At 40.0% G+C, this 17,595-nt stretch overlaps 2 protein-coding genes across 2 annotated transcripts; one reads left to right on the top strand and one right to left on the bottom strand.

Moving 5' to 3' along the window:
* Window positions 1-1,360: 1,360 nt before the first annotated feature.
* hoxd12a (homeobox D12a) lies at window positions 1,361-2,676 on the bottom strand. Its single transcript, XM_030112405.1, has 2 exons — window positions 2,127-2,676; window positions 1,361-1,599 (listed from the first exon to the last, which is right to left on the bottom strand). The coding sequence occupies exons 1-2, from the start codon at window positions 2,674-2,676 to the stop codon at window positions 1,361-1,363; spliced, it is 789 nt and encodes a 262-aa protein (XP_029968265.1).
* Window positions 2,677-13,795: 11,119 nt separating this feature from the next.
* Window positions 13,796-15,843, top strand: evx2 (even-skipped homeobox 2). Its single transcript, XM_030112395.1, has 3 exons — window positions 13,796-14,189; window positions 14,485-14,723; window positions 15,229-15,843. Exons 1-3 carry the CDS (start codon window positions 13,796-13,798, stop codon window positions 15,841-15,843), a joined length of 1,248 nt encoding a protein of 415 aa, XP_029968255.1.
* Window positions 15,844-17,595: the final 1,752 nt, after the last annotated feature.

The following is a 17,595-nucleotide window of genomic DNA, read 5'->3' as shown; positions in this document are numbered from 1 at the left end:
CTCTCCATAAATACAATTATAACCAACTGAGCAGCGCCACAGATGAGTGGGAACCACATGAAGCTTAAGATGGCATGTTCACTTGAACATTATGTCTGAAAATTACAAAAATATTTCACGCGACGAGGAATACAAAGTGTTTTCAATGTAATCTTTATTTACAAATGCATTCATCTTTACGCCGCGGCCACTTTACAAAATCTCTTACCCGCGGGTGTAAAGATGGCTGGTCCGATTTTCATTGTGCACATCAATAACATGCTTTCTGAGATCAACTTAAAGATAGTCCAAACCAAACTAAAACATAGGTTAATTATGCATTTATAAATTTGCCCATGAATGGCGCAACTGTGATTGCACAGATTGCCTCTAACGTTTGCGATTGCACGAGTTGTCCGTTTTTTTGTGGCAATACCAGCGTCAAGCAATAACAATCCACGCTTAATCTACGACAGATATAATGTATTTTAAAGTTACACCATCAGAATTTTTCACATCCACAAACTCACTTGTTCTGCAGGCTTTAGGTAAACACGTTGTGGCACTAAAAGAGACGCGCGGGACGCCGCTTCGTTAGAACATAAGCGACGTGATATTACTAATTTTAGACAGTTTTACAATAAAACAGGGATAAAGACATTTCATTAAATAACAACAATTAGGAAAATGACATGCAGGTATAACATTTTGCAGTACTCGCTGATGTTTAATCCATCCGTAAACATGAACTTGACTGTTTGCGTCCACTTCACGCAAATGCTAAAGGGCAGGCCGCAATGCAGGGAAAACAAAAAGACTGTTCTTCCTGTTCAAATATGTCTTACATGTATGCTGTATGAAAAATAAATTGGATTGAAAGTTAATTTTTATCCGCTGTTTCTGGACTAACAGAAACTCTGGCCTCCTATTGCGCATATGGACACCTCAATCTCTTCAGATCGGGAAATAAAATTAGTTTAAAAAATCCACCATCTTGTAATTTTTTTAGGTTGTCGACATTACAAATAGTGTTGAAACTTTTGCGGCTGGATAAAAACTGCGACTGATATTTACATTTAACCAAACATTACCGACTCCCGCATAGGCAAAGTGCTTTTAATGGCTTAACCTGACCACAAACATATGGGCAGATGGAAAATCAGGGCTCCCGCCATCTTAATGCAGCAATTCATTCATTCATTGAAAAAAAAAAAAAAAAGATCTATCACAGAGCACAACCCAACCAGTGATTAGGTAACTGCCACAAAATAACTGGGGAAACAAGTGGGGAGCGTACGAAGTGATTTCTAGCTGAGATGGCTGACAGGATGGTCAGTTCTGGTGCTGCTGCGCTGCTGGTCACGATCAAGTCCAAAGGTCATCAGTATGCGGAGAAAGCTTGCTCGCGCATCATCAGTCGTTTCTTCTTCATCCTGCGATTCTGAAACCATATTTTCACTTGTTGGTCGCTCAGCTCGAGTCTGTCTGAGAGCTCCTTCCGTTTCTGTCTGTTGATGAATTCATTCATCATAAATTCATTCTCAAGTTCAGCCAGCTGCGGCTTGGAGTAGGGCTTTCTCTTCTTTCTTGTTTTCACTTGTGACGAGCACCACGGGGCACCTGGAGGAGGGAAGAGGCAGACACAAGGTGGTTTTTTTTTTCTTATACTTCAACAGCAAATCCAAGAACGGTCAAATTTATAGAACAGACAGAGAATACAGCTCCCAACTGAGCACAGTGTGACATATATGAATAAATACAAGCAGATGCTAATGCCATCATAATGAACCAGAAGCTACAACCTCTGAGGCTGTATAGAAGAAAAAAAGCTTCACACACAAATCTAGACCAAACCAGAAATCTAGATCACCAATACTATAAGGAATGGTATTGTGGGAAATTAAAACCTTATTCATACTGCAATATACAATAAATTGACACTGAATCAGACGATTTGTGTTCCATTTATTTAATAAACTAACCAAGGATCTCAGGAGAATTTCTAAGAAACAGATTCTCATTTTGAGAGAATTTTTAAAACATCAATCCTTGCAGATAGAGTAACTATTCAGAAGCCAATTTCTACTGCCTGACATTTATAAAAATGTAAACAAAAAAAGAAAAGTATTATTCGTAGGCTACTTAACCTTGATCAAAAGTGGTCCTGGAGCACGTGTCACTTGGGGGCGCGTGGATGGAGTTGTGCTCTTGTTTGGATCCGTTCACACTCAATGAACCTGCTGAATCCGGGTCAAGCTGAGCCGATCCCTGAGAGCGGCTCTCCAGATCCGAGTACCCGCGTATCCCGTGCTCCCCGGCGTACACCTCCTCCTGCCTGCCTGCCTCCTCTGTCTTGTGGCTCGTGTCCTGGAAGCACCGAGCAGTCTCCTCCAAATGCGCCTTGACGTGGCCGCCGGACGAGTTAGTATTTATAGATACCGAGTTGGACAGGAACGGTGGACAGTAGCCTCCAAAAGCGCGGCTCTGTGGTGGTGCTGCCGGTCCAGACGCGCACGAACTTGAGGAAGTCCAGGGGAGCGTGCACACCTCTCTCCTATTGTAAGGGAGCTGATGCAGCCCGGGTATGTGGGCTCCATTACCGCGCAGGTTGGAGAAATACAGCGACTCAGGGGGAGCAAAATTCAGCAGCGAACCAACATAGCCGGGATTTAAAGGATTCCGCTCGCACATTTCCATGGAGCTTTCCTCAAACGCTTCTTGCAAGCCTTTTAGCAACTCCTGAAGAATAAAGGCAAGGTAATTGTTGATTTGTTAATACAGCGTCACGTGATATGCAAAATATGTTGTTCCGCCCCACCCTTGCTACCAATGCTGCAAAGCAAAATACTCCAGGAGGACATATTTTGGTATTGAGTGGGTGCGGGGTGAACTTATATCAGCCAAACGCTTAGATTCTAAAGACCATAAAGAGAAAATGTCAGAAATATCCCGGGGATATTTGTCGAGTTTCGCTGTCACGAGAGCCTCACACATGAGCACGGGTTTTTGATTTCACTTTGCTGTGACATGAGGTGCAAAAAGGTGACTGTGGACTGACAGCACTGCTGCAACAAACACTGGACACATTCTCAGGCTTCATGATATTCAGGACACACTATGAGTGAAGAAACAGAAAAATCATATAGACACAGAAGATAGATAGATAGATAGATAGATAGATAGATAGATAGATAGATAGATAGATAGATAGATAGATAGATATGACAATATGCCATATTTAAGATTTAATTTAAAGTGTAAAATAGCATTAACATAACCCACATTGCGGGCCTGGTGTTGCTTTCCGTTATATGTATGTTATGCGTAACTTATCCAACCAAGCCATACTGAAATAAATCCGTGTGTAAACACTACATATACACTTATACTTAACAACATTCCCCAGCATGAAATCAGTGTGAAATTATTAATATCCCTTCACTTTTTTCCCTCAAATGAACTTCAAGATTTGTACAAAACTGTCGGTATTCTTCCAGCCGCAAAACGCGGTTTTACGCGCAGCCTTTAACACGTGCAGGGTCAATCTCTTCCTATTAATAAAAGTGAATTAAAGTTTGCTAAATATCGCCTTAGATAGGATCTGTTTGCAGGAAGAAACATATGCAATAAGCGCCCTTCAATAAATGCTGAATACACCCCTACTGCACAGATGGAGCCTCTGCAAAATGTTAACGCCTTAAAATAATCCACATTACGCGCACACACCTTTCCATTTGTTAGTATCGTCTACGTGAAAGAAGCCAAATTCTGAGATCCAAAAGAGATCAGACCCAATTCAGATGATCCAGGAGATCCCCATCAAGCATCTTATCACCATTCCATGCTTATATGTTTGACTGCAGTGTGATATTTCTTGAGGAAACACTCCTACAGGTACACACGCTTACAGCCGAAAATCGTGACCAGTATTTGTCGCAGCCCCGCAATGCTCCCGTTATACAATAACCCATTGTTTAGAATAAAAGTAAAGGAAATTATTAGGTCTACATTAGATTTACTTTTTATGATGTGAATGATTTTTTTCTTTAGTCCCCATGAAATCTCACACTGACCGCACTTGGTAGGAAAAAAAAATAGTTCAAACGCTGAAACTGAACACCGAGAGCAGCTGCTGCTGTTTCACTGGGTCTCCGAATGATATAATACTGAGTCACTGCTCCATTTTATAGCTGGTGATCACATTAGACGTAGAAATACTTAAAAAAAAAAAAAAAAAAAGAAAAAAGAAAAATCATTGCTACACGCAAAGCTCAGGCCGCGGTCAACTGGGCTTCCTCTGGTCTGGAGACCACCCAAAGAAAATTACACATCAGTACAAAACAAAAGTCCAGCTCAGAAAACAGAAAACCTGCAGTGTTTTTGAATATCAGCTGTTGCGATTGTGATCCTATAGGTGGCAGTACACATTTATGTACAGTCCTTTCATCCTGCCATGTTGTCCTCTCTTCCCCTCCTTTACTGTTTTCCACAGTAATAACATCTGATATTAATCTCCAAGTAATCACGGGAGTATGACTTCCTGCTCACACAGAAAACTATTGATGCTGTACATACATACACATGTAAAAATAGAGACTATAAGACTGTGTGCGACACCAGGAAGATAACAAATTTGGACGCACACAGGCGCGTGTGTTTTATGAAGGCGCGTCAAAATAAGAAACACAAAATTCAATTCAGCGACAAAAAATGAACGGAATTACTTTAAAGCTAAAGACAGAAATCGCCGCTTGAATGATCACGAACATTTCTGTTAGGTTCCTAGCTAATTTGTGCCTATTGTGCATTTGCAACACACCTGTGAAGTTCTACCTCTATTAGCTATTTCACTAATAATCTAATTTATTTATTTCTCTTATCACATGGAGCACTTGGAACACAGAAACTCAAATAAAAGTAGTCTGATACATATTCTTATCCATAGAAGAAATAAAAATGAAAGGTATTTCACGAATGACCTTCCTTTTTAACGCAGCTATTTTCTGTTATTTGAAAACAGTTTTACAAATATTATTGAACCCGTGTGATTTTTATATACGTTAAAATAACTTATTTACGTGAACAGAGCCCTACGTATTCATACTTGTATCTGCTTCATGATTTCTATTTAAGACAGGGGTCTGCGTTTTATTTTCCTCCGTGAAAGTGCTATAGAAATCATCATCAAACATTTCCGATAACAAAACAAAAAAAAAACCAAATGAAACAAATCCAAAAACGTGTAAATTCGAGGGAAAAAGGGGGAAAAATAACCGAACATTTCAGCCTGAGTGCAAAAAGATATTAAAGGTTCCTGAGTGCAAAATAACAGCCTTGTAAATAATAAAATCGCTTTTATTTGATAACGTGAAGTTTAATTGTTAAATGACAGTGCAGAAGTGAAAGACAGTAGAATGAAACCTCTTCTGGATCAGATCTCTCCCTGTCAGAGGGTTTCAGAGCTGATGCTCATGAAGCTCCTCGCTGTGTGAACTTGAGACTCCGGGCTTCAGCCTCATCCAGACCAGCTCCCACGTTTCCAAAATGAGGGGAAGCTTTAGTGTTTGGTTTTAGTGTCGTTTACTGCTGTCGGCGCTCCGTGTTTAGGGCGTCAGGAGCCAAACTGAGGAACTTCAGGCTGGTTGTCTTCCAGGCCCCTTTGAAGGAAGCCATCCGCCGTCTATTGTCCTTGGTAATAAACTTGCTGCTTCCCTCGTTCAAGTTCCCCGAGCGGCTCACACACCCTGCCTCCGGCCTGCAGGGTGGAAACCTACTGCGGCAGCTTCCAGCCAGATCAACCCAGCGCCTTTTAATACTCTGATTTCTTTTAATAATGTCTCACAGACTCTGAAAGTCTCTCCTTAGATTTTTATATCGTCCTTATGTGAGATGAAGGCGTCAGGTCAGGAGAAAGCGCGCGGAGCCTGCTGCATGAGTACAATAGAAAAATATTTTCTGACTCACGACAGAAACATTTGGGAACATCTGAAACTTTAGTGTGCTATAAGAATTATAAAAAGTAATAGACTAGAACTAACAGTCCCTCTGTGGATCTGTACAGACCATATAGGGAGCCTATTTTTTTGGAGTAGCGTTATTTAAGCTGCAGCCACGGAGAGAATCTTTTACCAGACGCACTGCTATTGTTTTTTTTCACTGGATCGAAATGAGAAGAAAGTCTGGAATAATTTTCCTTTCTTTTTTTTTTCATTATGCTGCGATCGTTTGGACAAGTTCACGGCTGAAACGACACGGAATCACCATAAGTAAACAGTAAACACACACACACACACACACACACACACACACACACACACACACACACACACACACACACACACACACACACACACACACCTTTTAACATACAGGTTTAATATATATTTTTGAGAGTTTTTCAGGTTGAATATGTAAAAACAGTAATGAAAGGGAAAAAAACGAAGCATTCCTTTTGGTAAAAAATGATATTGTGTGAGTTATAATGATAGCAGTTAAAGCACGGGTCACCTTTTTTATTATTTCATGTCTAATCTAACTGTAAGTCCCATCGAGCCTGCACAGTAAAACTAAAACAGGACCCAGGAAATCACCACAATATAGACCAGAAGAATAAAAGACAGTAAAGCTCCTCAGCAACATCAGATTTCTCAAGAAGTCCTCGACGTATGGATGAGCGTTTCTCGCTTGTCTCTTTCCAAATTATTCAACGACGAGTACAGGAGGCTGTTTTTACCCGAAATATGTCTCCAATGCGTCTCTCAATATGATTATTATTAAAGGTTGTGTTACTGCATATGAAAAGAACTGAGGAGGAAATGTGTCACGGTATTTCAAGCGTCAAATAAAAATCAGCAGCAGCTCTGCGTTCCTGTAGCTGCTTTAGCAAATATAATATTTGCGGGTTAGGTGCGCCTGTTGAAACTGAAACTGCGATCTGAGCGCGGAACTAAAAGTACTCGGTCAGATGAAAGTAATTTTCCCCCATTAAAGACACGCAACAACAATTATGACACTGCTATCAGGCATGTTGAGGGCCGCACGGGAAGGAGATGTGTTGCCGAAATAAACATTTAACAACGCAGCTGCTCAGTTTGAGTAAGGATTTGCTGTTACTAACGGGAAGTGTGTATTATTTAAATTAGAATTTAATATATATCCTATTAAGATGCGAAGCAGAGGGGTGAACATAGTTTTTTTTCCCCCCATTACATGTGATGTGTTTTATTCGCTTAAGAAAATCTCACCAAACATGTTAACCAGAATGTTCTGCAGCAGAGAGGAAAAACGGTACGGCCATGTCAGGTATTTGACATTTTCTTTTCTTTATTTCCCTTTTTTTTTCCTTTCTTTTTTTGTAAATTGTTATGAGATCAAGTTAATCATGCAGCAAAGCACCTTATCCTCTTGGACCCCCGCTGTCTGGAGAGGAATATGGCCTCCAAACATGGTTGGTCCAGGAGGAGGGAGAGGCTGCATCTTGTCCTGTTCTGATGAAGGTGCATTCACAGGATCACTCCACTAGATGGCGATATGACCCAAGGAAAGATGGAAACTGACACACAGGAAGTCGTTTTGACAGCGAAACATCAGTGAGGCTGCAGTGTGGCTCTAGCTTCATTAAACTTCACCAGAACTGATTCAGATCACTGTAATTTAACAGTGTGGAAATCTAGTTTTGGTTCCACAGTGATACTTTTAAAGTTAATAAGTTCCTCTTCCATGTGAAATGCTTAAAGGCATGTGATTCCCTGAGTAAAGATGGTGAAAAGCAAAATACTGATCTCATACTGAGGAGGCAAAAAGTTGCATAAAATACAATCTCTGTTTCTTTTCTTTATCTGAGCATATCTAGGTACATGTATGTACAAAGTATTCTTCTCATAACTCCCTCTCTAAGTAACTACATGCTACTTTTTAACTGTAGCAAATTGCAATGCCAACAGATAACCAATTTAATTAGTTTGGAATATCTGTGCTATGAGCACATTCATGAGGAAAACAATAAAATGAAGATAAATTATTCAATAGTGAACAGATAAAAATATAAGGCAGAATGTTTTATATAATGCGTGGCTATGAAGATCTAAAAGTCTGAATAGTACCTCACAGTGAAAGCCTACTTTTGACTAAGAAGCGGAAAAGCAGATTATTTTACTACATTAACAGAAGAGTAATTTCAGTGTTTGATATTCATTACGAAAGACTAGTTTCACAATACACGTTTTCTATGTTACAGAAGACATGAAACTTATAAATAAATGCAATTCAAGTATGAAAACATATGAATCAACTTCATAACATAAAATTTCACAGGGGCGCATGCTATACTCAGTGATAGTTAACCAGACTCACTTTCTTTTTTTTTCTTTTTCAGCTGCTGTAGATGTGTCTTCTAAAAGCTGCATGTGCTGGTTGTAAAAAAAAGAAAAAAGTGCTCATGTCTACTTTTGTCCAAGCAGCAGCAGCCGGTTGGCATTTAGAGGGCAGAGCCACCGTCACTCTGCTCAGATGATCAAGTCAACAAGTCAAGAAATCCTGACTGCAGCATCATCAATCACCAATTTCAAGACAGATGGTCACTGTGGTGGAGATAAACTGGAATAAACTACAAGTAAGTTTCATTTGTTCTTTGATTTAAAGCAATGCACGTTCAGTAAACGAACAACAGTCCATATTTGTATATATTTAATGAAAGTAAGACAGAAAGGAAAAAATAGGATGATGCTGTTCACACTTGAATTGATCTTTTTCAGCAGTACAGTAAAGAAAGAATGATTATTATGTTAGCTTATGATTTATATATCAGCATGTTAGTTCTCTGCACTGCACTGCATTTTTAAGAATCTTGATGTTAACTAATGAAAGCTGGAGTTCCTTAAGACGCTGAAAAAAGTATTTCACAAAAGATGACATTAAGACCAATGAGCGAGAAGTTTCTCTGATTTGTTTCTCTGAAGAAGTTTTTCTGGACTGTTGACATGTTTGACCAAGAGGTGATTTACATGTATATTCAGCATTAAACACCTCAATTGCAGCTACAGGATGTATCAATAACTTAACATGTATTATAATTTTTATTACTTAACACTTGTGGTAATGTGCAATTCATGTTTTGGAGCATTCCTTATAATGTGATTCTTTATTTGTTGGAAATTACAATTAGATAATATTTCTTTGACAAACATTTGTTTTTACTATTTTGTTGTGGAGCATTTTTATTTTGTTATGTTTACCCCACATTAACTTATTTTCTATTAAATATATGACCTGACTAGCTCTATATAACCAATGATACAAACGTGGGAAAATGTTAGCTGTGGAAGTGAAATTGAGCTTTTAGGGATCAGATTGATAAACTCAACTCTGTTTATATTCTTTAAGTTGCAGTTCCGCCAATGTCCACTAGAGGAACACCAAGCCCATCAAATGTGACTGTGTCCTCTTAACCCCCAAGTATTAATCTAAGTCCAGCTCCTGTTTCAAATACTGACCAGTGCTGCTGTGGTTTGTTTGTTTATCTGTGCGCTTTGGCAAAGGAGACGAGGAATATGAGGAGGAAAGACGTTTTGTTTGGTTGACAGGTTTCCTCACAGAGCAACAGTTCACTGTGGATGCTCAGCAGCCAGACACTTTCTTATCCATCCTCATATCTTCCACATTTTCTCAGATGTTTTGCTGCAGTGTATTCTATGTTAGACTTTACCTCTACTTCTTGACACTCGGCTCCTTCAGCCTCCGTGCCTCGGAGCCTGGGTGGAATTCTTTGCTTACCAGATGGTTAATCCCACTTTCACAGAGATGCTGAACTCTCTGAGTAGGTATCTGATTGATATTGAATCAAGTCTCTCATCAGGACTGCTCTTGCTTAATTCTTTAATCAATCACACATGAACTGTTTTGTTGTGTCTGATCGTCCTGTTTTACCTGAAGATCTAGTAAACCACCATCAGGGAAAATGTGTGATACTCTCACATATTCAATGCACTGATGTGAGTCAAGTTAGGTGATCATGATTATGCTCTAGAGTGTTGCTGATTTGTAACTGTAATCAATCATCATTATTATGTCTATCATTGTTATTTCAGGGTTTGATCATTAATCATATGTTATTTGTCAAATTGTACTTCATGGTTTTTAAAGAAAGGTTAAAACTTGATTTGTTGTTGCTAAATGTATGTAACTCAACAAATACACTGTCATTTTGAATATCACTATAGTTCTTTCTATATTCTTATCTTGTTTTTCATATTCACCTTTTCCAAATGTCATGAAATCTTCCTTGATGAATTTCAAGAGTATCATATTATTCTTATGGTATTTGGATATCATTCAGTAACTTTGACTCCAGTTTCATGGCACAAAGTGAAACACCAGTAATGCACGATCAGATCACAGACTACACAAAACACCACATTTGATGAGTCACTTATGAGCAAGGGGAGGATTCACTGAGCTCTTTGATTAACTCCAAAGCACACTGTGTACCTTCCGAGAGCATGCAGCCTGTTGTGAAGTTTAACAACACCGCATGTGGTTCAACATGAGCAAGAATCAAAGTCAAAGTCAAGAAACTACATAGGAGAAAAAGCGACAGCGAGCATTAGGAGTCTTAAACATGTCGCCTTCCAGCTGCACCTCTGCTCTACACTTTATGGCTTCGTCCTATCCTGTAAAAGCTACAAATTCATATTTATTGACTCCGAATGTTCAGACACATGTATCGGTACATTTCCTGTGGTTGAGTCTTGTTTTCAGTGCAGCTGGAAACTTCCAGTCCAGAGCTGAACACTTGCATCTGCCATGAACCATGTCCTTAAAAAAATAAAAAGAAGCTTGAGAACCTCCTTAAGTCTTCTACTTGAAAGATTTACTGTTGGAAATTGCAGCAGGGAAGTGAAAGAAGGCAGTCATCACTAAAATTCAGTGCTGTAATAAATAATAATGAATGAAAGTCAGATTTTTCTTACAAAGGGATTATTAGACAGTTCACTCAAGGGGCGATTATATAAGGCATTTTTGGGCAATCTACTGATCGCTCTGCACAAAGACCCAATTTAATGATATGCCCTTTAACTCTAACCTTACGAGGATCCATTATTTGCCCAGGGCAATTGGTAGATCGGTGTGCTGATGGCAGATCAGTAAAGATAACGCCATCAGACATATGTATCAATAGCTAGAAAACAACTGGGCTTGTTTTAGGACCGAAGCAATAAAGTTAATGTTCATTGAGAGAAAGATATCTCAACATGTTTCTCTGACAAAACAGATCAAAAATATGAAAAAAGTGGTCTATTTTTATGGAAAAATTGCTTTAGTGGAGTAAAGAGGGTCTAGTTTTGTGCGGTTTCCATATAAATTGAGGTTATGACTGTAATGCAAACTGAGCATAATAACATCTTTCATCCTTTATTACATCTAATGGCTCACTTTTCCCTTTCTTCCTGAACCTGCAGTTATGAAAAAAGCAATTCATCAGATGCACAATTAATCCAGCACATATGCAAATTATCTAATTATATTACATGTAAATTCCCAATGCTCTAAAGCAGGAACGAATATCAGTGTCTTACTTGAGTTTTGTTCTATTCTTTTTTGTGGTTTTTTTCACCCAAAAGCAAAATAAAAAACATTGTGTTCACGAACAGAATGATGACGGTATTTACCTTCAATTTTATTTTGTTTTCTACAAAATTCATTAATTGGACTCAACCAGAGCATTGTAAAACATTAAAAGAAATCACACATTAGTTTACATAAACACTATTCCAACAACTAAGAGTGTCAAAATGTATTTAAATTACAGGTGTGTGTATTGTTAAGAGTGAAATTAAAGCCTAATAAGCTCCTATCTCAGTCTGATCGGCCATTAATCTTGTTTTGTGCACTAATATTGCAGAAATAAGGCAAAACAACAGGGCTGAGCAAAGCTGGTTTAGATGCTAAAGATGTAAGAGTGCTTAAAAACTGATGTGCTATTGTTGTCACTTAATGCAGAGCGAATTAACAGGTGAGGATTCAGTGGTGTGACTGGCCACCATTCTTCTTCAGTTCTCCTTGCACTCAGTTTTTGAGAAAACTTGCATCGAGGTAGTTTAAAAACATATTGAAGACAAATCTGTGGCTGTGATTTGGTTCAGATCCTTTTACATATGCAGTTGATAATGTAGGGATGACACCATTACTTTCAGATCTTGCTGTTCTTCATGTTGAATAAAGATCTCAGTGCACATTGGTTGTATTTGGTGTTGTTTTCTTCTGTAGATGAGTAAATCTGGAGCCACTCAGATACCATACATGATGAATACGCAGCATTATTCTATTCAAGTCTAAAACTTTTACAGAGCCCAGCAGGCTACACTATTTTTGTCTGCAAAGACACGTTAAAGGACATCACGTAAATTACAGCAAACGCCTCCCTTCCAACATCTAGAAGTGCCTGTCATTTTTAATTAAACCTGCAGGAGGCGCCAGAGGACGCACAGAGGATGATCCGCGGGAGCCTTTATTACAGTCCTCACATGGAGAAACGAGGAGTCCAAGCATGGTGTATGTCTTTACATATCGAGGTATTATCTTAGATAAACGAGCTGGTAATTTTATAATGAATAACTAAAGAGCCGTAAAGGGAAAGTGTTCAAAACTGTTGGATCAATAGGGGAAATTCACTTGAAAGGTGCATAAAGATTGACGATCATGAAAAATATTAAAAGGGAACGTGTTAAATTGAGATAATTTCGCTAATTTCAACACGAAATCAAATCGAAAGAAACAAGAAAAAAATGTAGAAAAAAAATAGGACAATATTTCGTGACAGGTGGTCGTTAAATCGTAAAACGTGAGTGACACGTTTAAGTCTGTTTAAAAGGAGGCCTATTCCTTTACAGATCTTTACAGGCTTTATTCTGCGTGCATTCGTGAACACGCACGGGGGTGAAGGAGTGATGATGAACGAATTATCTCCGCGTCAAAATGTGTGAATATAAAGAGCAAGTGCAGGGGGAAAAAAAGAGCAAAAACCTAAAAGAGAAAAGAAATGGTCTGAAAAAACCCTTCTATTAATCTCTTCTCGCGGTCTTAAAGCTAAATCTCAGTGCACTCCACATACTGATTAAGTCGCAGAAATGGCCAAAAAAAAAAAAAGAAAAAGCAGAAAGAAATAAGAGGGATAAATAAAAGAACAGCGATTACAGAGGGGGAGGGTGAACAAAAGGGGAGGCAAACAATAGAGAATCAAAGCATAATAATATTCCTAAATGAAGAGGGAAATGTTGCTCCGCTCATTTTATTAATCAGACTGTCAATTTCACCCAAGAGGCCAAACCCAAGAGCAATCTAAAACAGACTCAGAGATCAACCCAGGGACAAGCACCTCGCTCCTCACTCCTCTCTTCCTCTCCACTTGGATATTATTCGTCTGACCGAAGGCCGCCTCCATCATCAAGTGACAGCCCTCTCCTATTTATTTGCTTATAAACCTGTTACAATAAATGATCATTGGAGCAGCGTCAGCCCAGCATTTTAACAACGAACTGCAACCACTTTTGATGAATGACATTTCTGCTGCCGAAGGGGAGGATGCACGGCTCATTTTGAGCAGTCGCTCGTCGATTGCATTCAGATTCTTTCATTTTTTGCGTCTTGCTTATAAAAAGGTTTAGAGACAGTTATTTAGACACAGTTGCTGAGTTGCATGCGGATTTAGCTCCGACACAACTCATTGGTGCTCCAGCCCCCTGGACAAGTGTTGTGGTGGGTGGGTGTTTTTCTTTTTTTTTTTTTTCCCTTCTTCCTCTCTCTCGTCCTGCTCGGCTTAATGATGGAGAGGATAAGAAAAGAGATGATATTGATGGAGAGAGGTCTGCACAGTCCCGTGGCGGGGAAGAGGCTCGCAGACACGCCGGGAAATTCGGTGCTGGAGGCCCTGGAAAACTCCCAGCACGGAGGGCGGCTCAGCCCGAGAATAACTTCGGCTTCCCTCCATGGAAATCTTGGGGACATCCCGACGAAAAGCAAATTCGAGATTGACAGTCTTTTCGGGTCGCACCACAACAGCGAGAACAGCTCGTCGGCGGAGATTTCCTCCTCGGAAAGCAGGAAAAAAATGAGCCTTTACTCCGAAGTTTCGCAAGAATCCGATATAAACAGTGATGTGGAGGTGGGATGCCCTGCGCACCGCTCCCCGAGCCAGCACAAGGAAAACAACAAAGGTACGATTTATTCTACACCTTATGCGTGATTATGTAGAAATCATTTTTAAAAAATATTATCCATATATCCATGATTTCTTCTACCAAAATAAAGGTGTATTATTATTATTATTATTATTATCATTATTATTATTATTATTATTATTATTATCATTATTACAGTAGCATATTTCACACGTTTGATTTTTCATGGATTTTAGATGAATGTAGGTGTAACAATTATTATCCATCACAAAAACACATCATTGCCATTTTCTCAATATTGGAGACAATAATTTTGTATTAATTTTTCCAGGTTTTTCAGACAGTAATTCTGGATCTTCCAACACGAGCTCGAGCTCCCTCTCGAACATGAACGGCAGTTCGGGAGGCTCAAACAGTTCAAACTCCGACCAGGTCAGACGGTATCGGACTGCTTTCACCCGGGAACAAATCGGAAGGCTGGAAAAGGAGTTTTACAGGGAAAATTATGTTTCCAGGCCGAGACGGTGTGAATTAGCTGCAGCGCTAAATCTGCCCGAAACTACAATTAAGGTAAGCTGCATTTATGGCTTCCGTGTTTCCTCTCCAGTGTGTGTTTGTATGCGTGTGTATTTGTATGTGTGCGTGTACGTGTGTGCACGCGCGCACGTGTTTGTGCATGCCAATAAAAAGTGTAACAATGTAACAATTACAAACGATTGCGTGGAACAATCAGGAAGCAAATAATACATTTCGTTTTGTTAAAATGTGTCTTTTTGCAATGTGCACTTGCGTCAAAATGTTATTTAGCCTACAGGCGACAATGTAATAAATTCAACTGTCACGTGCGCAATTAATCTGCAGCTTTATGTTTGAAAAGTCAACAGAAAAATCATTTTTCTGTTTAATTTTAAAAGGTATTAAAAGCCTTAGGAAATGAAGTTGGGAATTAGGAGAGAATTGTGATCAGTGCGCAGCCCCGTGCAGGTCCCGGCGTCTCCCCTGAGCCCACGCGGACCCGCAGTGTGAGGGAAACATGGCAGCTTCAATATGGGCCTTGTTTTGACTGTGTGTGCAGGTGTGGTTCCAGAACAGGCGGATGAAGGATAAAAGGCAGCGCCTGGCGATGTCCTGGCCCCATCCGGCAGACCCCAGCTTCTACACCTACATGATGACGCACGCGGCAGCTACAGGAAGCCTCCCCTACCCTTTCCACTCGCACATGCCTCTGCATTACTACCCGCACGTCGGCGTCACGGCCGCAGCGGCCGCGGCCGCCGCCACCGGGGCCGCCTCGTCGCCCTTCGCCACGTCCATCCGCCCCCTCGACACCTTCCGGGCGCTGTCGCATCCCTACTCGCGGCCGGAGCTCCTGTGCAGCTTCAGGCATCCGGGACTCTACCAGTCGCCCGCGGGCCTCAACAGCTCCGCGGCGGCTTCGGCGGCGGCCGCGGCCGCGGCGGCGGCGGCGGCGGTGAGCGCGCCCTCGGCCACCGGGCCGTGCTCGTGCCTCAGCTGCCACAGCAGCCAGGCGGCCAGCGCGCTCGGCTCCAGGAGCGCCAGCGCAGACTTCACCTGCACAGCGTCCGGGCAAAGATCCGAGAGTGGATTTCTGCCGTACTCGGCCGCTGTCCTCAGCAAGACCTCAGTCCCTTCACCGGACCAGCGGGAGGAGAGCTCCCTGAACAGATAACTCCCCCCGCGGCCCTGCTCCGCTCCGCTCCAGCTCCAGCCCGGGTTTAAATATCACTCCAACAGGCAGCAATTAAACACACACACTGATGATACTCATTTGAGAAAAAAAAAAAAAAAGTCGGATTACGATTTGAAAACTGACACTTTCTAACGAAATAATATATTATAGTGAACATTTAAAAATTTTCCAACTCAAAAAAACAACTTTTTTAAAGGCTTGTGCCCGTGTGTTGTACCATTTTTTAAATGGGTTGCTTTGGATTAATTTACATATTTGGGGAAAAAAATATACCAAACCTTCTATTTTCAACCAATGTACCGTTTGTAATTTATTTGTCACTCCAATTTTCATAAACGAAATTGAGTCACATGGCATATTTATTTGATTCAACCCATTCTGCCATCTTTACTCATTTCAGTTTCAGAAGATACAAACGTGGGATTATTATGCTGACTAAATTTAGATAGCAGAGGGTCTGCTTTTTTAGCCCAGCTGCATATCTTTCTTCACTAGGCCTAATAGACTGAGATTTTTTGGCAGCAATAGCTTCTCCAACACCCAGCATCTCCTCTATAGGGACTCCCCTAATCAGCTAGAAGGCGCATATAATTTCGCACCGCCTCTTTCGTGTCAATTTTTATGTTAATAATGAGAGGATCATGACAAAAATTGCCAATCATGTACCTAGATGGAGCTCCTTTGAATACATGACTGTAAGAAACTTCTTCGTTTTGAGACCCGCTGTCAAGTGCTAACAACCCGCGGAGGGAAGTCATTAGACATACAAAAGAGCTGGAACAAAGCGACAGTGCTGCTGGTACACAGAATGCACTGTATGAGGATACTCAGTGACACATGGAGGCTTCAAAAATATCACCCACAAAGCAGCATTCAAAGAGCCCCTCACTTCTTCTGTCGTTTTTTTTTTTTTTTTTTGCTGATAATGGAAATACCTCGATATAGTGTATACAGCAGCCACTCTTATTTACATTGCTGAACCTCATTATATCAGTCCTGTATTTTCATAGGTATGTAATCCCTGGAGGACCTCCTCACTCAAACAGTGACGGGACCGAGCAAGACAAAAGTTCAGACTAAATAGAAACTGTCTGCGCCTGTAAAAAAAAAATTAAATAAATAAGAAGAAGAAAAGAAAAGAAAACCCGAAATGGCTATGTGCATTTTAGTCGTTCCTGTTGGGACATCACTAATATGTTAATTATAAAACATGTGAAATGTAAATCTTTAAATATTTTGCAAATATCACGGATAGTCCTACTGATAAGATGAATTACTGATCTGGAAAATGCACAACGAAATGTGGATGGTAGGCTATTTTTCCAAAACATTTTTCTTTTATTTATTTTGTGTGACTTGCTGAATGTTTTTTTGTTTTAATGTTGAAACACTGGATGTACTCGTCAGTAGGACCATCACGCCTACAAATTGGCTTGTAAATGCACCAATAGTCCAAATTCATGACATGGATTTTTTTTATTATTATTATTTTGTGCAAAATTCTGAATTAAAATAAGGAGATAGAGAACATTTCTTTACAGTCCACTCAAAAGAGGCTTTAAAGGGCTGAAAAACTGAAATTGAGAAATGTATTGGCCTTTGTCCCTGAGGTCTCTGTTATAACTCTATATCTCTGTATTTAAAATATCAATGACTGTATGAATTTAAATATTTTAACTTGAAAAAAAAATGTGCAATATGAAATGTAAATCATGTTATTTATTGATCGTG

The sequence above is a fragment of the Salarias fasciatus genome, chromosome 16, assembly GCF_902148845.1.
Source record: "Salarias fasciatus chromosome 16, fSalaFa1.1, whole genome shotgun sequence".
Lineage (NCBI taxonomy): Eukaryota > Metazoa > Chordata > Actinopteri > Blenniiformes > Blenniidae > Salarias > Salarias fasciatus.
This window is presented reverse-complemented; position numbering and strand designations above follow the sequence as displayed.

Excerpts from the sequence above, each read along its gene's own strand:
- hoxd12a (XM_030112405.1), bottom strand. The coding sequence starts at position 2,676 with ATGGAAATGTGCGAGCGGAATCCTTTAAATCCCGGCTATGTTGGTTCG. Across the intron at positions 1,600-2,126 it reads CAGGACCACTTTTGATCAAG|GTGCCCCGTGGTGCTCGTCA; the intron begins GTTAAGTAGCCT and ends TCCCTCCTCCAG.
- evx2 (XM_030112395.1), top strand. The coding sequence starts at position 13,796 with ATGATGGAGAGGATAAGAAAAGAGATGATATTGATGGAGAGAGGTCTG. Across the intron at positions 14,190-14,484 it reads GCACAAGGAAAACAACAAAG|GTTTTTCAGACAGTAATTCT; the intron begins GTACGATTTATT and ends TAATTTTTCCAG. Across the intron at positions 14,724-15,228 it reads TGCCCGAAACTACAATTAAG|GTGTGGTTCCAGAACAGGCG; the intron begins GTAAGCTGCATT and ends CTGTGTGTGCAG.